Genomic DNA, 21,326 nt, shown 5'->3' with positions numbered 1-21,326 from the left:
ATTGCAAGGGAGGATATCAGATGTGATGTCGATGAAATATTGTGGCCAGATAGAGAGGAGAGATTGGATGACCCAGGAGATTGATACATTTTCAGCATTTGTTTTTACACATATTGTACAGTAGTTAGTGATCATTTTTCTGTTTTTTTTTTTCTGTGCCATACTAAAACAATCCAAAAACAAAAAGCAAATTATAAGACAGTATCACAGTAGCAGCTCGCCTATGTCGTCTTCTTTTACAAACCGGTCAAATGGCCTCCAGATTTTCTCATACACCCCAAATTTGTCTCTCGAAAAAAAAATACAACAGTAATATACCTGACCGTTGTATTTTTTTTTCACATATTTTGTATTTATTCAATTTAACAGGAGTTATGTATGTATGCATTAGCCAATTATTATGGAGTAGCTTTAAATTAGAGTTTGATATTTTCTTCCAATCGTTTTCTGAAATTTACTAAGTCAGCCCTCCATGTCTCACATCTAACTATTGATGTTTCTTTAGAGCCAGATGCAAGCCAGTTATACAGTATATTGATGAAATCAAACCCCTCTCATTGCAATTGTTAAATAAAATTCCTCACTCAGATATTTAAAACAAATATTTCCTTGGAATGTCATACATTAGAGAGATTTCTTCAAAGATCATTAGAATCCCTTCTTTAAAGAGGTTGCCTACTTTACTTATTCCTTTATTTGCTGATATCATGAATCCTGAAGCCAGCTTGCCTGTTTTAATGAAACATTGCCCCACACTGGACTGATATGGTCATATATTCTTTTACCTCATACCATACATTAACCATATTAAGAACTATAGGAGGAGCAGTATGTATTCTTAAGTACTTTAGCTTGGCTGGATGCAGGTACAAATGCAATGGTACCTTAAAGGAGCATGGCTCTATGTCCATCTAAGAATGAGAATCTCCAGAAGAAAAATAAAACATTGTAGTTTGCAATTGTGTTGCTAAGTAGTACCAATAAAGATTTGGACATTTCAGCCCCCTAGTATCAAGTGGAAGATACAGCAGAGATAAGCAGATTAAAGGACATTTTTTATTCCATATAAATTTCCTGAAGAGTGCTGTGATTTTCTTAAACATTTCTGCGGGTGGCGCGAGAGGGATATTTTGAAATAAATAACATGAGTGTAGGCAATATGTTAATTTGTAATATAGTTATGATTTATGTACTGAGTTTATTATTACTTCATAGTTTGTTGGGGCTATAGTTTCTAAATGAGGTGTTATTTTGATGCCCAAATATGTAAAATTAGATGAGATCTTGAAAGCAAATAGGTATTGGTTTATATATTGTCTTTCATTTTCATTAAGCAGCATTATTGGTTATTTTGAAGCATTTAATTCATATCCGAAGACACAACCGGCCCATTAGATCTAACACTGCTATATTTGCCTACTAAATCTAATTGCTATTGCTAGTAGTTCAATAGCTAGTATGAACAGAAGTGGTGATAAAGGTGAACCTTGGGGGCAACCTCTTGTGATATTGAAGGGCTAAGACACCACAAAATTTGTCAGTACCACAGCTATAGGGTTGAGATGTAATAGTTTGATCCAGTTAGGGAAAATATTTCCAAAACCAAATCAAGCTATAACGTCAAAGATATAAGTCCACTCAACCCTATCGAAGGACTTCTCTGCATCAAGCAAGAGAAGAGCCGTGTCTATTTCTTCTTTTTGGTAGTACAGTACATTGAGAATGCGCCTTACATTATGAAATCCTTGCCTTCTATTTGGTCATCCCCCACAATACTTGGAAGCCTCTAGCCTTTTCACCAGAAATTGTACTGAGGATTTTTGTATCAGTGTTTATTAAAGTTATAGGTGGCATATTCTCAGATTAAGTCTTAGGTTTTCCTGGTTTTGGAAGCAGGATGATTAAGGCCTCTCTTATTGAGGCCGAGAGGTAGCCATTTTGGTAGGATTCTAGATACATCTCATAATTTATCTTTTAAAGTATTTATATAAGTCAATTGGGAGGCCATCTGGCCCTGCTTTCCCAGCCTTTATTGCAGCTATAGCTTCTGATATCTCAACCATGCTTAATTGTTTATCCAGACCTTTTTTACTTTTCCTCAGTCTGTTTAAAAATTCCTTCTGGACATCCACATTAGTAATATAGGCTACTGTGATTTGTAGAGATTTTCATAAAAGCTGTATTAATTTCCAGAGGATCAACAATAGTATTTACATTTGCATCCTCAATGAAATATATTGCCCTTTCGGTTTCCTTTTGTTTACCCGCCATGCAAGAAGTCTACCCGGCTTTTCTCCCTGATCATAAAAATTTAGCTTGAGCCTTTATAGGTTTGCAGCAGTCTTATTGTATCTTATATCATTATATTGAGTTCTAAGAAGTCGTAACTGATTTTAATTATAATTTTGTCCATCCTGCAAGCTTTTGTTTTCAAGCATTTTGATTTTGGATTCCAGGGGCCTGTTTCACAAAACCAGAATATATAAATCCAGGATAACGGATAAAGCGAGGCTTGACCTAGTCTAGTCTGTGCATCCTGGCTTGGTGCGTTTCACGAAGGCCAAGCCAGGCTGAGGAGGAGCGACTAGGTTGAGCCAGGCTGAAGTAATTCAGATAGATGCGCGTCTACGGCTTTCCTCAAAAGACCGCAAGGTCGATCACAGATTTACTAATGCCAAAATGGAGAATACGCATTGTACATACTTTATACAGAGTGAGCAGCAGCTTCTTGTGGAAGTATGATGACGTGAAACACATTATTTGTATAAAAAGAAAAGAAACCCGGCCGCTGTAATGAAACAGCGAAAGAAAGCGAGGCAGACGATTGCGGACTGACTGAATGCGTAAGTAGCCTAAACATATACATTAACTGACCACTGCTCTGAATTGAAACTGTCATAATCCTACCATTTAAAGATTAGGCTACTAATCATTTGCACAAATTAACAGTTGTACTCTTTGCCTTAAAAGTAAGCAGAAGATAATGTTACTCAGGAAATTTACCATGAAGATCAATTTTCTACAATGCTAGAATATGATGCGTAAATATCTCTTTCACTCTGTTTCTTTCTCTCTCTCTCTCTCTCTCTCTCTCTCTCTCTCTCTCTCATGGGCTAAAAAATAAATTTCCTAAGTCATATTAACTTCCACTGCTCACTTTTAATGCAAAGTGTACAACTGTTCGTTTTTGCCAATGACAGTGACTCATTGAATGGTTTCAGTTAAGAGCAGTAGTTCATAAATGTATATTTTTGCTAGCATTCAGTCAGTCACGTTTTTTTAATATTTGTTTATAGAGGACGAGTTTCCTTCTCTACATATTATATGTATATGTTATTATAGAAAATAAAGACACTGAAGAAATTGGACTCTAAAATCTAGAAACTATAAAGATAATTAAATGATAAATTCCATACACACTGTAAACATGAATGGAACAGAGTATATTCATCAGTTATTTCCCACCAGCAAAATATAAGATCAAAAACCATTGAGGTGTCCTCTCCCTGTTGTTACATGAATGTACAGTAGCCTACATCACTAGATAGTTACTGGTCCAGTGAACTAAGACTATAATTTGGGAGGATTGTACATTTAGTATATGTTCTTAAAATTGTACAATCCTCCCAAATTATAGTCCCAGTTTACTGGACAACACAAATTGTGTGCTAAGAATGCCAAATATGTACATGGAAGCGGAACAAACATGATCCTTATTGTTAGAGAATAATAAAAAAAATGAATCAACTAAAATAATTCAAGGTGCATTGGTCAACTATAGAAATGTACAGCATTGTATGTATTGCCCTTAGTAACAGACTTCATTTAAAACACATTTGAAATGTTATTAGCCTTTTCTAATTATCTCAACAACTGCGTAATATATTCATCAAACTTCTAACAACAATATGAACAGCAGTCTTCATACAGCATTATAACCGTAACAATGACTGTCACATGAATAATTATTAAAAAAAATGAATGGTCACAACTTTAAATAATAACTTAATACTTAAATGAACACCAATATGCACATGTTGTATTTAAATCCAGGCTGATAACAATAGGGTAAAACCACTGCTGGGTGAACAGAAAAGGCTCCAGGATTAAATAAATCCTGGCTGTTAGACTGGTCTGGAGCAGGCTAGCTGCTCAGAATAAATCTCCATGGTGATTTATGTGCCTCCGCTTTCGTGAAACCTAAATTCATCTAGGATAACGGGGAAATCCCGGCTTAATCCCTTGTCTTGTTTTTGTGAAATAGGCCCCCGATCTCTAATTATTTCCTGTGATTCTTTTTTTTTTCCTGCTTGTGTAGCTCATAATTTGACTTCTAATAAATGCCTTCAAGGCTTCATATCTAATTGTGGCCATTGTCTGGGATGTGTGTAACTCAAAGTAAATATCAGTATGTTTGCAGAATTTTTTTGTCCTGCATCAATTTTATTTGATATATCCATTTAGGAGATTTGCCTATTATCTTTGGCTCCAAATAGAAACCTTTTGTTTTGATGACAATGATTTATTCATTGATGGATTTATTTACATTTGAAACATGAGTTAATTCAGTTAATGAGTAATCACCTTTTGAAGGTCACATAGAGTGGTGTGCTGAATGTACCAAGTGGTGTGAGGATTGTACTTAGTTTTGACAATTGTAAGTTTGTTTCAGTAAATGTGCCAAATCGATTGAGAAAAACTGTAATCATGTTTTTTTTTCTGAAAAAAGCATGCTTTTTCTGAATTGCTGGCACAACACGAGTAACGTTTTATTTCCAGGAACCTTTAACCTTTGTCTCTGTGTGTGTCCTCAGTACGGAAGTGTGTCAGTCCGACATAATTATGTGTCCTCGCTGTGATAAGAGATGTACAGTGTGGCAGCTGTCCGAAACCTGCACCTATGCTAAGGTAAACTCCTCTCATGTCACTTTATTCTGTTGATTTGATCCCTTCACCGGCTGATATCACTTTAGGAGTGTGAATATAACTCACAACTTCATCCATTACTCACTTAAAATGGATTGTAATACACAAACTAGTTCTGAAAATCAACACAAATTGAAGATAATGACAACAGCTCTGTTGGTATTCAGATATATTGACATTTTTACTGATAACACAACTTCAACTTTTAACCTTCTCGCCTGATAAAACCCATGTTTGTAATACAGGCTTTATGATAGAAATTTGATATTTTAGGCAGAATCCGTATAATATTTTCTCAGCATTTGGAAAGCTCCTCTAGAACCATTCAAGAGGACATTATATGACTGTTTTGACAGACTGTGTAGTAGTAGTGCTCAACATCCTCCCGGGCGCATTCTGCATATACAGTACAGGCCAAAAGTTTGGACACACCTTCTCGTTCAATGCTTTTCCTTTATTTTCATGACTATTTACATTGTAGATTTTCACTGAAGGTATCAAAACTATGAGTGAACACATGTGGAATTATGTACTTAACAAAAAAGTGTGAAATAACTGAAAACATGTCTTATATTTTAGATTCCTCAAAGTAGCCACCCTTTGCTTTTTTGATAGCGCTGCACACCCTTCGTGTTCTCTCAATGAGCTTCATGAGGTAGTCACCTGAAATGGTTTTCACTTCACAGGTTTGCCTTGTCAGGGTTAATTAGTGGAATTTTTCCCTTTTATAAATGGGGTTGGGACCATCGTTGTGTTGTGCAGGAGTCAGGTTGATACACAGCCGACAGCCCTATTGGACAACTGTTAGAATTCATATTATGGCAAGAACCAATCAGCTAAGTAAAGAGAAACGAGTGGCCATCATTACTTTAACAAATGAAGGTCAGTCAGTCCGGAAAATTGCGAAAACTTTGAATGTGTCCACAAGTGCAGTCGCAAAAACCATCAAGCGCTACAACGAAACTGAGGACCGCCCCAGGAAAGGAAGACCAAGAGTCCACTCAGCTGCTGAGGATAAGTTCATCCGAGTCACCAGCCTCAGAAATTGCAAGTTAACAGCAGCTCAGATTAGAGACCAGATGAATGCCACACAGAGTTCTAGCAGCAGACACGTGTAGATTCTCACTGAAGGTATCAAAACTATGAGTGAACACATGTGGAATTATGTACTTCAAAAAAGTGTGAAATAACTGAAAACATGTCTTATATTCTAGTTTCTTCAAAGTAGCTACCCTTTGCTCTGATTACTGCTTTGCACACTCTTGGCATTCTCTTGATGATCTTCAAGAGGTAGTCACCTGAAATGGTTTTCCAACAGTCTTGAAGGAGTTCCCAGAGATGCTTAGCACTTGTTGGCCCTTTTGCCTTCACTCTGCGGTCCAGCTCACCCCAAACCATCTCGATTGGGTTCAGGTCCGGTGACTGTGGAGGCCAGGTCATCTGGCGCAGCACTCCATCACTCTCCTTCTTGGTCAAATAGCCCTTACACAGCCTGGAGGTGTGTTTGGGGTCATTGTCCTGTTGAAAAATAAATGATGGTCCAACTAAACGCAAACCGGATGGGATGGCATGTCGCTGCAGGATGCTGTAGTAGCCATGCTGGTTCAGTATGCCTTCAATTTTGAATAAATCCCCAACAGTGTCACCAGCAAAGCACCCCCACACCATCACACCTCCTCCTCCATGCTTCACGGTGGGAACCAGGCATGTAGAATCCATCCGTTCACCTTTTCTGCGTCGCACGGCGGTTGGAACCAAAGATCTCAAATTTGGACTCATCAGACCAAAGCACAGATTTCCACTGGTCTAATGTCCATTCCTTGTGTTTCTTGGCCCAAACAAATCTCTTGTGCTTGTTGCCTCTCCTTAGCAGTGGTTTCCTAGCAGCTACTTGACCATGAAGCCCTGATTTGCGCAGTCTCCTCTTAACAGTTGTTCTAGAGATGTGTCTGCTGCTAGAACTCTGTGTGGCATTCATCTGGTCTCTAATCTGAGCTGCTGTTAACTTGCGATTTCTGAGGCTGGTGACTCGGATGAACTTATCCTCAGCAGCAGAGGTGACTCTTGGTCTTCCTTTCCTGGGGCGGTCCTCAGTTTCGTTGTAGCGCTTGATGGTTTTTGCGACTGCACTTGGGGACACATTCAAACTTTTCGCAATTTTCCGGACTGACTGACCTTCATTTGTTAAAGTAATGATGGCCACTCGTTTCTCTTTACTTAGCTGATTGGTTCTTGCCATAATATGAATTCTAACAGTTGTCCAATAGGGCTGTCGGCTGTGTATCAACCTGACTCCTGCACAACACAACGATGGTCCCAACCCCATTTATAAGGGAAAAATTCCACTAATTAACCCTGACAAGGCAAACCTGTGAAGTGAAAACCATTTTGGGTGACTACCTCATGAAATTCATTGAGAGAACACAAAGGGTGTGCAGCGCTATCAAAAAAGCAAAGGGTGGCTACTTTGAGGAATCTAAAATATAAGACATGTTTTCAGTTATTTCACACTTTTTTGTTAAGTACATAATTCCACGTGTTCACTCATAGTTTTGATACCTTCAGTGAAAATCTACAATGTAAATAGTCATGAAAATAAAGGAAACACATTGAATGAGAAGGTGTGTCCAAACTTTTGGCCTGTACTGTATGTTTACAATCTATCAATAATTTTGTCATCCTAATTGTCTATACTGTAATTGTTATATGTTGGTCTATTCTGTACACACGACATATTTTGCATGTCTGTCTGTCCAGGGTGATGGGTCCCTCCTCTGTAGCTCTTCCTGAGGTGCCGCATCAAATCCATTCAGCTCACCAGCTAAAATCCGTGCAGAAAAAACAGAAATGAAAGAACAGCATTTTTCTTGTATTGTGGAGTAGCTAGTTAGCCCTAATATTAGTGTACAGTATAAACAGGAAAAATAATAATGCAATTCTGTTCTAACACAACCCTATGTGCAAATAATAAAAAAAAAAACCTAGTGGGATAAGTCACAGAGGTTGGATTTGTGCTTCATTCATGTTTTTCAGATTCCGATTTCAAACAGAATATTAATCTTGTCAAATGTAACACTATCTCAGGTAACAGGTTGGCTGGGGGCGCTGCCGGACAGGCCTGCAGTACCAAGTTAGAGCTACTATGTTGGAACAGGATAAGGGTTATTGAATTTACCACAAACCAGCTGACACAAGCAGGATGCTGCAAATATGTCTTAAAGTATATCTCATATTATGGTCATTTTCAGGTTCATAATTGTATCTAGAGGTTGTACCAAAATAGGTTTACATGGTTTAATACAATTTTTTTTTTTTTGTTGTACTGCACATTGCTGCAGCTCCTCTTTTCACCCAGTGTGTTGAGCTCTCTGTTTTAGCTACAGAGTGAGGCATCGCACTTCTGTTCATCTTTGTTGGGAGTCGCACTTGCGCAGTAGCTTGGTCAGCACTACAAGCCAGTCAGAAGCAGAGTATGAGGGCGTGCCACGCTAGCAGCTAGGCTAGCATTATAACGTTTGTTACAAAGTGACGCACGCTCGTCACGGAAGTAAAGGCTGGACTACAAGCAGCTTTGAGCAGTTTGTGAACAGTGTTTTCTCTTTACCATCTACTACAGTGTATTTTGCGATGACAAAATTACTGTTTATTTAAATGGAGTTCGGTGGCTAGGGATGTTTTTGTGTGAAACAAAAAGGATCTTTTCCTTTTAATAAAAAGGTGGACCTCTGTTGGGATAATTTCTATAATGTTGTCCGATATTTAGTCCATATACTGTATTTGAGTGATGAAGAGGTTAGTTAGGACTTTAGACACAAACATATCCCTTGTTCAATGAAAAGCTGGTACTGCTATTTATCTGTGTTTGTGTGGTATTATATTTATAATCTTTCCTCTTGATGGGACATTTGATGTATGTATGTATGTATCCATACAGGTCAGCCACCTGTTTGACAATGAGGGCACTGTGGCTTTTGCTATGTTCATGGCAATCTGGGGTGAGTGTGATTTAAATTAATCTGATGTATTGTGAATTGTGATCTAATGTGATCTACTCTGGTTTCTACTAGGGATGTAACAATGGATTGTGAATCGGTTAAAAATTGATAAATGTGTAACGATAACAACCGATTAAGATAAAAAAAATGAATCGTGATGCAATTTTTAAACGACATAGGGCGTAATCTACAGCTCTTTGACTTCCGACGTCACTACATCTTCTTAGTTTATTTATCTGAAGAGATCTTTCCATTTATTTAGTTATTTTAATGTGGGATTTGTCCTAAAAATCTTTTTTTATTATATTTTTTTTTAATTTAAGATAAAATACATTTTTAGTTGCACTTTTGACAAGAGGACACATCTGTTGTTTTGTATAGTTTATATAAAGGAACATTTTCAGTAATTTATCTGCAACTCATTCTGTTAAAGGGGTGATAGAATGATTATATAGGGTATTTCACACTGTTCCTTATGGTCTCCTAATGGGGTATGTAACATTGGTTGGGCTGAAAATGGCCCGGTTGATATTTTATTGGCCCTTATGCATCCATGTGTTTTGACCCTATTTGTAACAAAAGCTTTTCTTCCAAATATGGTATGGTCATGAATATTTAGATGAGCTGTGCGCTGATTAGTTGAGCGAATCCCCCATACACACACACATTAGAGACGCGCGCTGATTGGTTGAGCGAATCCCCCATACGCACACATTAGAGATGCGCGCTGATTGGTTGAGCAAATACCCCATACACACACATTAGAGACACGCGCTGATTGGTTGAGCGAATCCCCCATACACACACATTAGAGAAGCGACAGAATCTCATATTCCAAACACTGCAATGTTTCATTACCAAATTCACTTCTGAGACTTTTTTATGCGAGAAATAAACTATATAAATCAAATATATATATACATATATATATATATATATATATATATATATATATATATATATACTCAAATATGGGCCGTTTTACGAAAATTGATGGCTAATTGCAAATTTGGAAAGACATGTCGGACTTTAGGAGCTCCACACAGTCTGACGAGAAAGCTGCAGCCTGCTGGGCTCCATGCCCAGGGTAAAGTCACCCTTTGTGGATTACTGCACTATGGGGCTCGCTCGCTGCCATTGACGGTAACAATTAATTTTTGTGTATAATTTAGTTTTTTAAAAAACACAAAAAGGGGTTTTTTTGCGTGTTGGGAGTGCCGTGGGCTGCCAGCGCTCGACGGAGCCTAACTCACAACAGCGCCGGGGTCTGTGAAAGAAGGCAGGCCAGGTGGCGAGGCAGCTACACAGGCAGCACCGGCCGCTGAACTCCAACACACAGTCGGACAAAATTTGCAATTAGACATACATTTTCGTAAAACGGCCCATATTTGACCTCTACATAGTTGATTTGTCGCATAAAAAAGTCTCAGAAGTGAATGTAATGGTAAAATAGCAGATGAACAATGTATACAATTTCTGAGATCTGCCCGACCTAGATTCAGAAGACTAACTGATCTCAGGTCAGTTGTGTAGCCTATGTAAATGTTGGGGCGTGACAAAGAGAGAGACTAGAGCCAAATGAGGAGGAGTTGCCGAGTTGACGTCAACTCGGCAGCTCCTCCTCATTTGGTTGAGATTTGCCCGTTTTCAGAGGCAGTTTCAAATTGTGAGATTTGCAGAGGAAAGAGGTGTCAATGGGATTTAGAGGTTCTATGTATGTCTTAGTTACCCACCAAACTGTCATTATTCAACTATGACAAGGTAAAATCGGATTTGCATTCTTTTCTTTTTTTGTGTACACAAAAGTGTAAATGTACACTTTATTTGTACATTTCCAGTTATAACATTAAACAATCATATTCTCTATCTTACAAATAATCATAGAAAAACTATCCCAAGAAGACAAAGACAGACCAAACCTAAAATCAACCTGACAGACTTGTGACAGACAACAGACGGACAGGAGATGAAAAACAAAAAAAAACAAATTAAAGCTGCAAGCAGCGATGACGGGCCCTCGCTTCTTGCCCCAGGGGGTACTGGCAAATGCAACATCACATGTAGACCACACATTCTAAGTTTCATGTAAATCGGAATAACTTTTGCCAAGATACAACCGTTCATGTTTCGAAACCCACCTACAGGAAGTTGTTCCTCCATAACTTGCGCATCGTGTTAGCTATCAAAATTCTTTTAGTCACGAGGGTCCACCGAGTCTATATCCAAGTTTTCATGCAGATTGGACTCACGGCCCAGGAGGAGTTAGACCAAGTATGTTTCCCATATATCGCAATGTGAATAATTAATAAAAGAAATTCTCACAGCGCCATCTAATGGCCGATTCACTCTGAATTTGGCATGGATGCTCATGCCCCTATTCGGAAAAACTGTGACATGTTTGGTGTCAATCGGAATAAATCTTGGTAAGGTATGCAACTTCCTGTTTCGACAGTCCCCTACAGGAAGTTGGTCCTCTGTAACTTGCGCATTGTGTTAGCTATCACAATTATTTTGATAACTTTTAGTCACGATAGTCCACCGAGTCCATATCCAAGTTTTCGTGCAGATTGGACTCACGGCCCAGGAGGAGTTAGACAAATTAGGTTTCCCATATATCGTGATGTGGCTAATTACAAAAAAAAATTCTAACAGCGCCATCTAATGGCCGATTCACTATAACTTTGGCATGGATGCGCATGCCCCTATGTGGAACATCTGTGTCATGTTTAGTGTCAATCGGAATAAATCTTGGTAAGATACGCAACTTCCTGTTTCGACAGCCCCCTACAGGAAGTTGGTGCTCTGTAACTTGCGCCTTGTGTTAGCTATCAAAAATCTTTTGATAACTTTTTGTCACGTGGGTCCACCGAGTCTATGTGTACATTTTTGTGCAGATGGGACTCACGCTCTAGGAGGAGTTAAAAAAAAGTAGGTTTCACATAAAGCAAATTTGCTAAATTAATTAAAAAAATGACAACAGCGCCATCTAAAGGCCGATTATCACCATATTTGCCACACAGCCTCAGTAGCACATGAGGAACAACTGCCCTAAGTTTTGTGTCCATTGGAATAGCCACTGACAAGATACAAACGTTTCTGTTTCCACACCCACCTACAGGAAGTTGGTCCTTCTTAACTTGTGCACTGTGTTAGCTATCAATATTCTTTTGATAAGTTTTTTTCATGAAGGTCCTCCGTGTCTACTTGCAAGTTTTCCATATATCAATATTTTGCTGATTAATAAAAAAAAAATTAAAACAGCGCCATCTAATGGCCGATTGCCACCAACTTTGGCACAGATGCTAAACCGGCCATGAGGAACGACCTTGTCAAGTTTTGGGGCAATGCAAATAATTGTTGCCACGATAAGGCAACTTCCTGTTTAGACAGCAAGTTGCTATAACTTGCGCATTTTTTCAACTATCAAAATTCTCTGGATAACTTTTTGTCATGAGGGTCAACAGATACTACCTGCAAAGATTCAAGAAGTCTATTAAGTTAAAATATGGTCAGATAATAATGGGAAATATGTCCGCAATTATTAGAGCAATATGTGTATTAGATCTGGTGATGATTGGAGCAACTATGTCCATGTTAAGGCCTTCTACGCCTTAGGGGGCGCTATGGAGCCCGCTTAGAGGTATGGCCCAAATCGCTGTACAGTCTCGCAAAGCTCCCAGGTGTTTATGTGTGCGCCAATTTTTGTGAGTTTTCGTATATATTGAGGCCGTCAAAAATGTGCCCAAGTGCTAAATCCAATTAGGGGGCGCTATAGAGCAACCGTCCCAAGCCTAAATGTGTATTCAGATGAAAGATTTTAATATTCTGCAAATGGCTGCAAAAGTTTGAGAGTTTTCGTGCATCCTAAAGTCCTCAAACATGTGTTCATAAAATGAAGACGTGAAAAAAATTATTTTTTCACGAAAACCAATATTTCAGAAATTTTAGAATTTTGTAATTTTTTCTAAAAATAGCACGATGGAGTTCAAGATGAGACCTATGTTCCCTCAAAAGTTGGTATATTAACTTATTACTTTTGTCGTAATTAATGCGCACGTTAGGGGGCGCTATGGAGCCCCCTGGCAATGCCCGAGCCCAATTACTATAATACTTTGCAATTTTCACCAGTTGTGACGTGTGCAAATTCTTGTGAGTTTTCGTGCATACTAACCCCCTCAAAAATGCAACAAAGGACTCGGAAAAATAATAATAATCTGACGAAAAACAATAGGTTCCTTCGCACTTTCAGTGCAAGGCACCGTTGGGGCAAGGCACCGTTGGGGCCTTGCACTTTCGTGCTCGGGCCCTAAAAACAAAAACAAAAACAAATTAAAGCTGCAAGCAGCGATGACGGGCCCTCGCTTCTTGCATCGGGGGGTACTGGCAGACGCAACATCACATGTAGACCACACCTTGTAAGTTTCATGTAAATCGGAATAACTTTTGCCAAGATACAACCTGTGGAAAACTCCCTGCTGGACTGAGACAACGCCACCTCTTGGACTCACGCATTTGCGCACATGCGCAACTTCGCCATTTCCTTTTGTAGTTCGCTGCAGACATGAGTACAGCTGCTCCTATAGTTGCAAGTTACTTGTATAGCATTCTGTTGTGTTGCCGTGTGCGTTATTGAAAACGTAAGTGCACAATTTTATGTTGCATGTATCTTTGTTTGTGTAATTAACATGAAAGTATTTTTCTTTATTATAGTTCAGGATTGCATGCTTATGTCTACTGTAATGCTAGGAACTTACTGCAAATATATCATTCAGAAACAATAGTTAATACTTTGATTCATGGATGTATGTTAGTACAGTGTTGTACATTAGTTAATTACAATCCTGCTGAGGATTAGTTCAGCTGCTGCACTCGCGATGTTGTTGCTGGTTTAATTGTTGAAGCGCATTGCACTGTGCCATTCGCGCCGCTGGTCTGTCACATGACTATTGTACCTGTATGTTGCTGTTAGGTTCATTTGTGGTCTTAGAGCACCATCTAATGGTCAATAGATGTAACTGCGTAATAACCTGTATTGTTTACTACATTTGATCGTGTAAATTTGCTAATTAATTAAAAAAAATGAAAACAGCGCCATCTAAAGGCCGATTGTCATCATATTTGACAGACAGCCTCATTAGCACATGAGGAACGACTGCTCTAAGTTTTGTATCCATTGGAATAGCCGTTGGCAAGATACAACCTGTTCCTGTTTCCACACCCACCTACAGGAAGTTGGTCCTCTGTAACTTGTGCATTGTGTTAGCTATCAATATTCTTTTGATAACTTTTTTTCATGAGGGTCCTCCGTGTCTAGTTGCAAGTTTTCGTGCCGATCGGACTCACGTCCCAGGAGTAGTTAGACAAAGCAGGCTTCCCATATGTCAATATTTTGCTGATTAATAAATAAAAATTAAAACAGCGCCATCTAATGGCTGATTGCCGCCAACTTTGGCACAGATGCTAAACCGGACATGAGGAACAACCTTACCAAGTTTCGGGGAAATCCGAATAATTGTTACCACGATAAAGCAACTTCCTGTCTAGACAGGAAGTTCCTATAACTTGCGCATTTTTTCAACTATCAAAATTCTCTGGATAACTTTTCGTCATGAGGGTCAAGAGATACTACCTGCAAAGATTCAAGAAGATTGAAATCACGGCCTAGGACAAGTTCGAAAGAATGTAAAACACCTGAAAAATGCATAATTAAAAATGGCCGCCTTCCGGTTGGGCTGAGCTAATGAAGGTAAATGGGAAATATGTCTGCGATGATTAGGGCAATATGGATATTAAGTCTGGTGAAGATTGGAGCAACTATGTCCAAGTTGAGGCCTTCCACGCATTAGGGGGCGCTATGGAGCCCGCTTACAGGTATGGCCCAAATCGCTGTACAGTCTCGCAAAGCTCCCAGGTGTTTATGTGGGCGCCAATTTTTGTGAGTTTTCGTGTATATTGAAGCCGTCAAAAATGTTCCCAAGGGCTAAAACCAATTAGGGGGCGCTATTGAGCAACCATACCACTCTCAAGCCTAAATGTGTATTCAGATGAAAGAGTTTAACATTCTGCACATAGCTGCAACATTTTAAGAGTTTTCGTGCATCCTAAAGTCCTCAAACAAGTGTTCATAAAATGAAGATTATTGCACGAAAACCAAGATTTCGGAAATTTTTGAATTTTGTAATTTTTTCTAAAAATAGCTCCATGGAGTTCAAGATGAGACCTATGTTCCCTCAAAAGTTGGTATATTAACTTATTACTTTTTTTGGAATTAAGGCGCACGTTAGGGGGCGCTATGGAGCCCCCTGGCAACACCCGAGCCCAATCACTACAGAACTTTGCAATTTTCACCAGTTGTGACGTGTGCAAATCTTTGTGAGTTTTCGTGCATGCTAACCCCTTCAAAAATGCGACGAAGGACTCGGAAAAATAATAATCTGATGAAAAACAATAGGTTCCTTCGCACTTTCAGTGCAAGGCACCGTTGGGGCCTTGCACTTTCGTGCTCGGGCCCTAACAACAAGTGCACCTAACATTCGTTATGACAGGATCGACCAAGGGCAGGTTTAAACATTCAGAGTTACAGTTCCAGACCGGATAAATTGTTGGATTTGCATTCTATCACCCCTTTAATACTACTTAAAATCATGAATGTAACGATACACTCAACTCCCGATTCCATAGAATCGGGAGTTGAGTGTATTGTTACATCCCTAGTTCGAATCTAAAGTTATCTACCCTGGTGTCTAATCTGACTTGATCTAACAAATCTAATGTCATCTACTCTGGTGCTTGTCTCTGTGTGTTTTCAGCCACTCTGTTTCTGGAGCTGTGGAAGAGACAAAGAGCCAGACATGTTTCTCAGTGGAAGGTCTATGACTGGTGTGAGGAGGAGGTACAACAGACAAATCTGAGTCTAGATCCTGTGTAGTTACAGTGCCTTGCGAAAGTATTCGGCCCCCTTGAACTTTTCGACCTTTTTCCACATTTCAGGCCTCAAACATAATAGATATAAAAGATATAAAACTGTAATTTTTTGTGAAGAATCAACAACAAGTGGGACACAATCATGAAGTGGAACGAAATTTATTGGATATTTCAAACCTTTTAAACAAATAAAAAACTGAAATATTGGGCGTGCAAAATTATTCAGCCCCCTTAAGTTAATACTTTGTAGCGCCACCTTTTGCTGCGATTACAGCTGTAAGTCGCTTGGGGGTATGTCTCTATCAGTTTTGCACATCGAGAGACTGACAATTTTGCCCATTCCTCCTTGCCAAAACAGCGTTGAGCTCAGTGAGGTTGGATGGAAGCGTTTGTGAACAGCAGTTTTCAGTTCTTTCCACAGATTCCGATTGGATTCAGGTCTGGACTTTGACTTGGCCATTCTAACACCTGGATATGTTTATTTGTGAACCATTCCATTGTAGATTTTGCTTTATGTTTTGGATCATTGTCTTGTTGGAAGACAAATCTCCGTCCCAGTCTCAGGTCTTTTGCAGACTCCATCAGGTTTTCTTCCAGAATGGTCCTGTATTTGGCTCCATCCATCTTCCCATCAATTTTAACCATCTTCCCTGTCCCTGCTGAAGAAAAGCAGGCCCAAACCATGATGCTGCCACCACCATGTTTGACAGTGGGGATGGTGTGTTCAGAGGTGATGAGCTGTGTTGCTTTTACGCCAAACATAACGTTTTGCATTGTTGCCAAAAAGTTCGATTTTTGTTTCATCTGACCACAGCACCTTCTTCCACATGTTTGGTGTGTCTCCCAGGTGGCTTTTGGCAAACTTTAAGACACTTTTTATGGATATCTTTAAGAAATGGCTTTCTTCTTGCCACTCTTCCATAAAGGCCAGATTTGTGCAGTATCCGACTGATTGTTGTCCTATGGACAGAGTCTCCCACCTCAGCTGTAGATCTCTGCAGTTCATCCAGAGTGATCATGGGCCTCTTGGCTGCATCTCTGATCAGTCTTCTCATTGTATGAGCTGAAAGTTTAGAGGACGACGGGTCTTCGTAGATTTGTAGTGGTCTGATACTCCTTCCATTTCAATATTATCGCTTGCACAGTGCTCCTTGGGATGTTTAAAGCTTGGGAAATCTTTTTGTATCCAAATCCGGCTTTAAACTTCTCCCACACAGTATCTCGGACCTGCCTGGTGTGTTCCTTGTTCTTCATGATGCTCTCTGCGCTTTACACGGACCTCTGAGACTATCACAGAGCAGGTGCATTTATACCGGGAGAGATTTGATTACACACAGCTGGATTCTATTTATCATCATTAGTCATTTAGGTCAACATTGGATCATTCAGAGATCCTCACTGAACTTCTGGAGAGAGTTTGCTGCACTGAAAGTAAGGGGGCTGAATAATTTTGCACGCCCACTTTTTCAGTTTTATTTGTTAAAAAAGTTTGAAATAGCCAATGAATTTCGTTCCACTTCATAATTGGGACCCACTTGTTGTTGATTCTCCACAAAAAATTACAGTTTTATATCTTTATGTTTGAGGCCTGAAATGTGGCAAAAGGTCGAAACGTTCAAGGGGGCCGAATACTTTCGCAAGGCACTGTATCTGTAGTGTTCTGTTGCACCTCACAAATTGCATCCCTACAATATCATGATGTGCAGGTTCCAAAACTGTATGAAAATTGTTAAAGAAAGTCCATTCTTTATGGGGTCAAACTGAACTTAGTGGAACCTAAAAGTAAATGTCTGTATTATATTATATTTGAGTCATGAACATGAACCCAAAAAACATAACAAGAAAGAATAAATCTGGGAATGAAAACCATAATTTAAAAACAAGAAAACTGCAGTCATGCTTTTGTTTTATTTAGTTTTATTTAGTTTTTGTCGACTTTGAATTAAGTGTATTTTGCGATGACAAAATTAGTGTTTATTTAAATGGAGTTCGGTGGCTAGGGATGTTTTTGTGTGAAACAAAAAGGATCTTTTCCTTTAATATAAAGGTGGACCTCTGTTGGGATAATTTCTACAATGTTGTCAGATATTTAGAACACTAATCTGAGCCAGTGGTAAAACAAGCATTTTGTGGACATAAATTGAAGATGTGCAATTGTCCAATAACTTACATTGTAACTTGTTTCGGTGCAGCCAGGTTGAAAATCCTGAGTTACCCTTTAATATTCAATAAAGTGTATACACGATATCCAGTTTTAGATTACTATTTTTTTCATTTGTGATACATTTTTTTACGTTTAAATTCCACTGAGCTCAATTTAACAGCATAATTCTTGACCTTGGAAAAATCTAAACTCAAGGTCTACTTACTGGATTTTCTGGAGCTTTTATCCACATCTCACAGTCTTTATTATTGCATAGAGTTTTTTAAAGAAAGTCCTCTCCTCTGCGTGTTACAGCTCTTGTTAAAGCACTTGATTCCAGGACAGAAAAATCCTTAATATAACGTTAATGTGTGAGTTGGATCTCAGCTTGAGTGTGTATGTTGACAGGAGGAACTGATTCTGGAAATAGTCAATGATCCAAACTGTCAACCCAAACAGTTCAGACACTCCTACCTGCGCAGCACTCTGGTCCTCATTCTAGTAACTCTTATGGTAAGACACACACACGCACACGCACACACACACACACACACACACACACCAGTGTCAGCAGAAAGAAAAAGCGACATGTTGGTGATTGTTTGTGTTGTTCTAGCTGATGCTGATCATCGGTCTCGCTCATGCCCTGGTGGTGTTTCGAGTGGTCGCTGCCCCCTTGATGTCTGAGGGCAAATGGGATTTTATCAAGGACCATGCCAACATTGTGGCTGTGATACTTGGAGCTGTGCTGCACTATCTTACCATTCAGATCATGACCAGGGTTTGTATACGTGTATCCTGATTCTTATGCTCATGCATTCACACAATGTTGCTAGAATAGAAAGCCTTATTCCGAGTTGGGAGTGTCAACACATTATTTCAATATCACACCAGATAAGCAGCCGGAAAGGGTTTCTGTTTTCTGTCCATCCATGTGGAGTATTACGAGCCACAGGTGCTAAGTGCAGAGGCATTTAAAGGTGACGGAGAGATTTAAATGAGTTTGATTTAAATGTTTAATGGCAATACTAATTTTCGAAAAATTGAAAAGATTTATAATAGGAAATTACAGTGGCATGCCAACACACAAATATTCGATAACAATTCATCAAAGTCTGGAGGACAATATTTCACTTCATCACATTGGTATAGCTCGGGTATACATATCTTCAGAAATATCTTAAATGACACTGGTTTATTAAGTTTCTTTTTCTTTTCTTAAGTCCTAGTCAACTTGTTACACATCCAATAATTAACTTAAATTAACAGGAAATGATCTGCATTACCTAAATGATGTCTCTGTAATTTATAAGGATCTGTTAGAATACTCACAAAATCCATTAGGTAAAATTTTACAGGTTCGTTATCATTATCCACCAGTGTCTAATGGTAGGTTAGCATGAGAGGCAGAAGACACAAAGTGGTGGGGGGATATCACACCATCCAGCTGTGTCAGTGCATCTTTTGTCCCCGCCAGTAATTGCACCAATGTCGGGTACCAAGATGGGCTTGTGCACTCTGGTGACACCTGAATGCGTGCCAGGAGGGGAGAAATCAGGGGGACAGGGGAAAAAGCGTAGAGAAGAGCTCTGGGCCACGGTCACTGAGTGAAGGCATCCACTTTTAGAGGCAGGTTGTCTTACGCGTTCATGGAGAACCACAGTACGCACTATGCATTCTCTAGTGAGGCAAACAGATCCGCTTTCGCCCTCCAGAACCTGTTCCACAGCATCTAAACGAGAGTGGGATTCAATTTCCACTCATTGTGGGAGGGACACCCCCGTGACATCAGGTTTGCCTGAGGCTGCAAGGCGCCTTCTTCTTGAGCGTGTGTCGTGCTGCCGATGTTGTGGCTGAGGCGCCGCTCTCCAGGAGGTGTGTTTCCGCTTCCTCTGCCGCTTCTTTCAGGTGGGTTATGGTGGTCTGAAGGCACGGTCCAAACATCCCATCCAGGACTGCCCAAGAGCTCACACCTGATCTCGGCTGGGAGCTGAGACATAGCCAGATGTTCCGCTGTGCTATCGTCTGCCACGCCATGATTCCGAACAGCACAACCGTGGAAGCCGTGGTGAGGGTCAGGACGGCGGTCATGGCTTTGCCGATGTCTGCAGCTCCGGGGGAGAGCCCCAGGCTTAGTGGCCATGGCGGAGACAGCAGAGGGCAGCAGAGTAATGTTGTTCTACGCCGCGATCACCTAAGCAGCACATTGTGTCGCTATGGATCCTGGTGAACGTCGCGTAGGGGTACACCGGCTCCTTCAGTTTCCCCCGATCGTAGAAATTCTCCTCAATGTAGGGCTGGAGCTCCACAAAGCGCAGCCACAGAGGAGTTTGTCAGGCCACTTACGTAGGCTACGGCGAAAGCTCTGTGTGAAGCCTGCACAGAACCATAAAACGGCTTTGAGGCGGAGAAGAAAGCATGCGCGAGGAATAAACCCCAATAAAAACAGCTCAGGCAAAGCCAAAACAAAATAGAACTAATGATTGACTGTACTGTGTCATTTACTTTGTCTTGTGGTTTTGATTTGCAAATAAATGAATAACACGTCACAAAAACGAGATTTAAATGACACTGATAATGCTTCTCTGTATTTTCTGTCATATACAGTATACACTCACCTTAAAGATTATTAGGAACACCTGTAAGATTTCACGTCAATGCAATTATCTAATCAACCAATCACATTGCAGCTGCTTCAATGCATGTAGGGGTGTGGTCCAGGTCTAGACAATCTCCTGAACCACAAACTGAATGTCAGAATGGGAACGAAAGGTGATCTAAGCAACTTTGAGCATGGCATGGTTGTTGTAGCCAGACGGGCTGGTTTGAGTATTTCCCAATCTGCTCAGTTACTGGAATTTTCACACACAACCATTTCTAGGGTTTACAAAGAATGGTCTGAAAAAGTAAAAACATCCAGGATGCTGCAGTCCTGGGGGGCAAAAATGCCTTGTTGATGCTAGAGGTCAGAGGAGAATGGGCCGACTGATTCCAGCTGATAGAAGATCAACTTTGACTCAAATAACCACTCGTTACAACCGAGGTACGCAGCAAAGCATTTGTGAAGCCACAACACGCACAACCTTGAGGCGGATGGGCTACACCAGCAGAAGACCCCACCGGGTACCACTCATCTCCACTAAAAATAGGAAAATGAGGCTACAATTTGCACGAGCTCACCAAAATTGGACAGTTGAAGACTGTAAAAATGTTGTCTGGTCTGATGAGTCTCAATTTCTGTTGAGACATTCAGATGGTAGAGTCAGAATTTGGCTTAAACAGAATGAGAACATGGATCCGTCATGCCTTGTTACCACTGGGCAGGCTGCTGGTGGTGG

At 39.9% G+C, this 21,326-nt stretch overlaps 1 protein-coding gene across 2 annotated transcripts in view; it reads left to right on the top strand.

The window, feature by feature from the left end:
• The window catches only part of ano9b (anoctamin 9b), a 90,964-nt gene that overhangs the window by 32,786 nt on the left and 36,852 nt on the right, over positions 1-21,326 (top strand). The window contains exons 9-13 of one of the 2 annotated variants that reach the window (XM_039795490.1): positions 4,815-4,908; positions 8,861-8,921; positions 15,731-15,813; positions 18,448-18,501; positions 18,605-18,769. In XM_039795490.1, the coding sequence (XP_039651424.1) occupies positions 4,815-4,908; positions 8,861-8,921; positions 15,731-15,813; positions 18,448-18,501; positions 18,605-18,769 (457 nt within the window). Of the gene's footprint in view, positions 1-4,814; positions 4,909-8,860; positions 8,922-15,730; positions 15,814-18,396; positions 18,502-18,604; positions 18,770-21,326 lie in introns of both variants that reach the window. The other variant, XM_039795489.1, reaches the window with a different exon arrangement.

This window comes from Perca fluviatilis, chromosome 3 (genome assembly GCF_010015445.1).
Source record: "Perca fluviatilis chromosome 3, GENO_Pfluv_1.0, whole genome shotgun sequence".
Classification (NCBI taxonomy): domain Eukaryota; kingdom Metazoa; phylum Chordata; class Actinopteri; order Perciformes; family Percidae; genus Perca; species Perca fluviatilis.
Note: the sequence above shows the minus strand (reverse complement) of the source record. Positions and strands in the feature narration are given on the sequence as shown.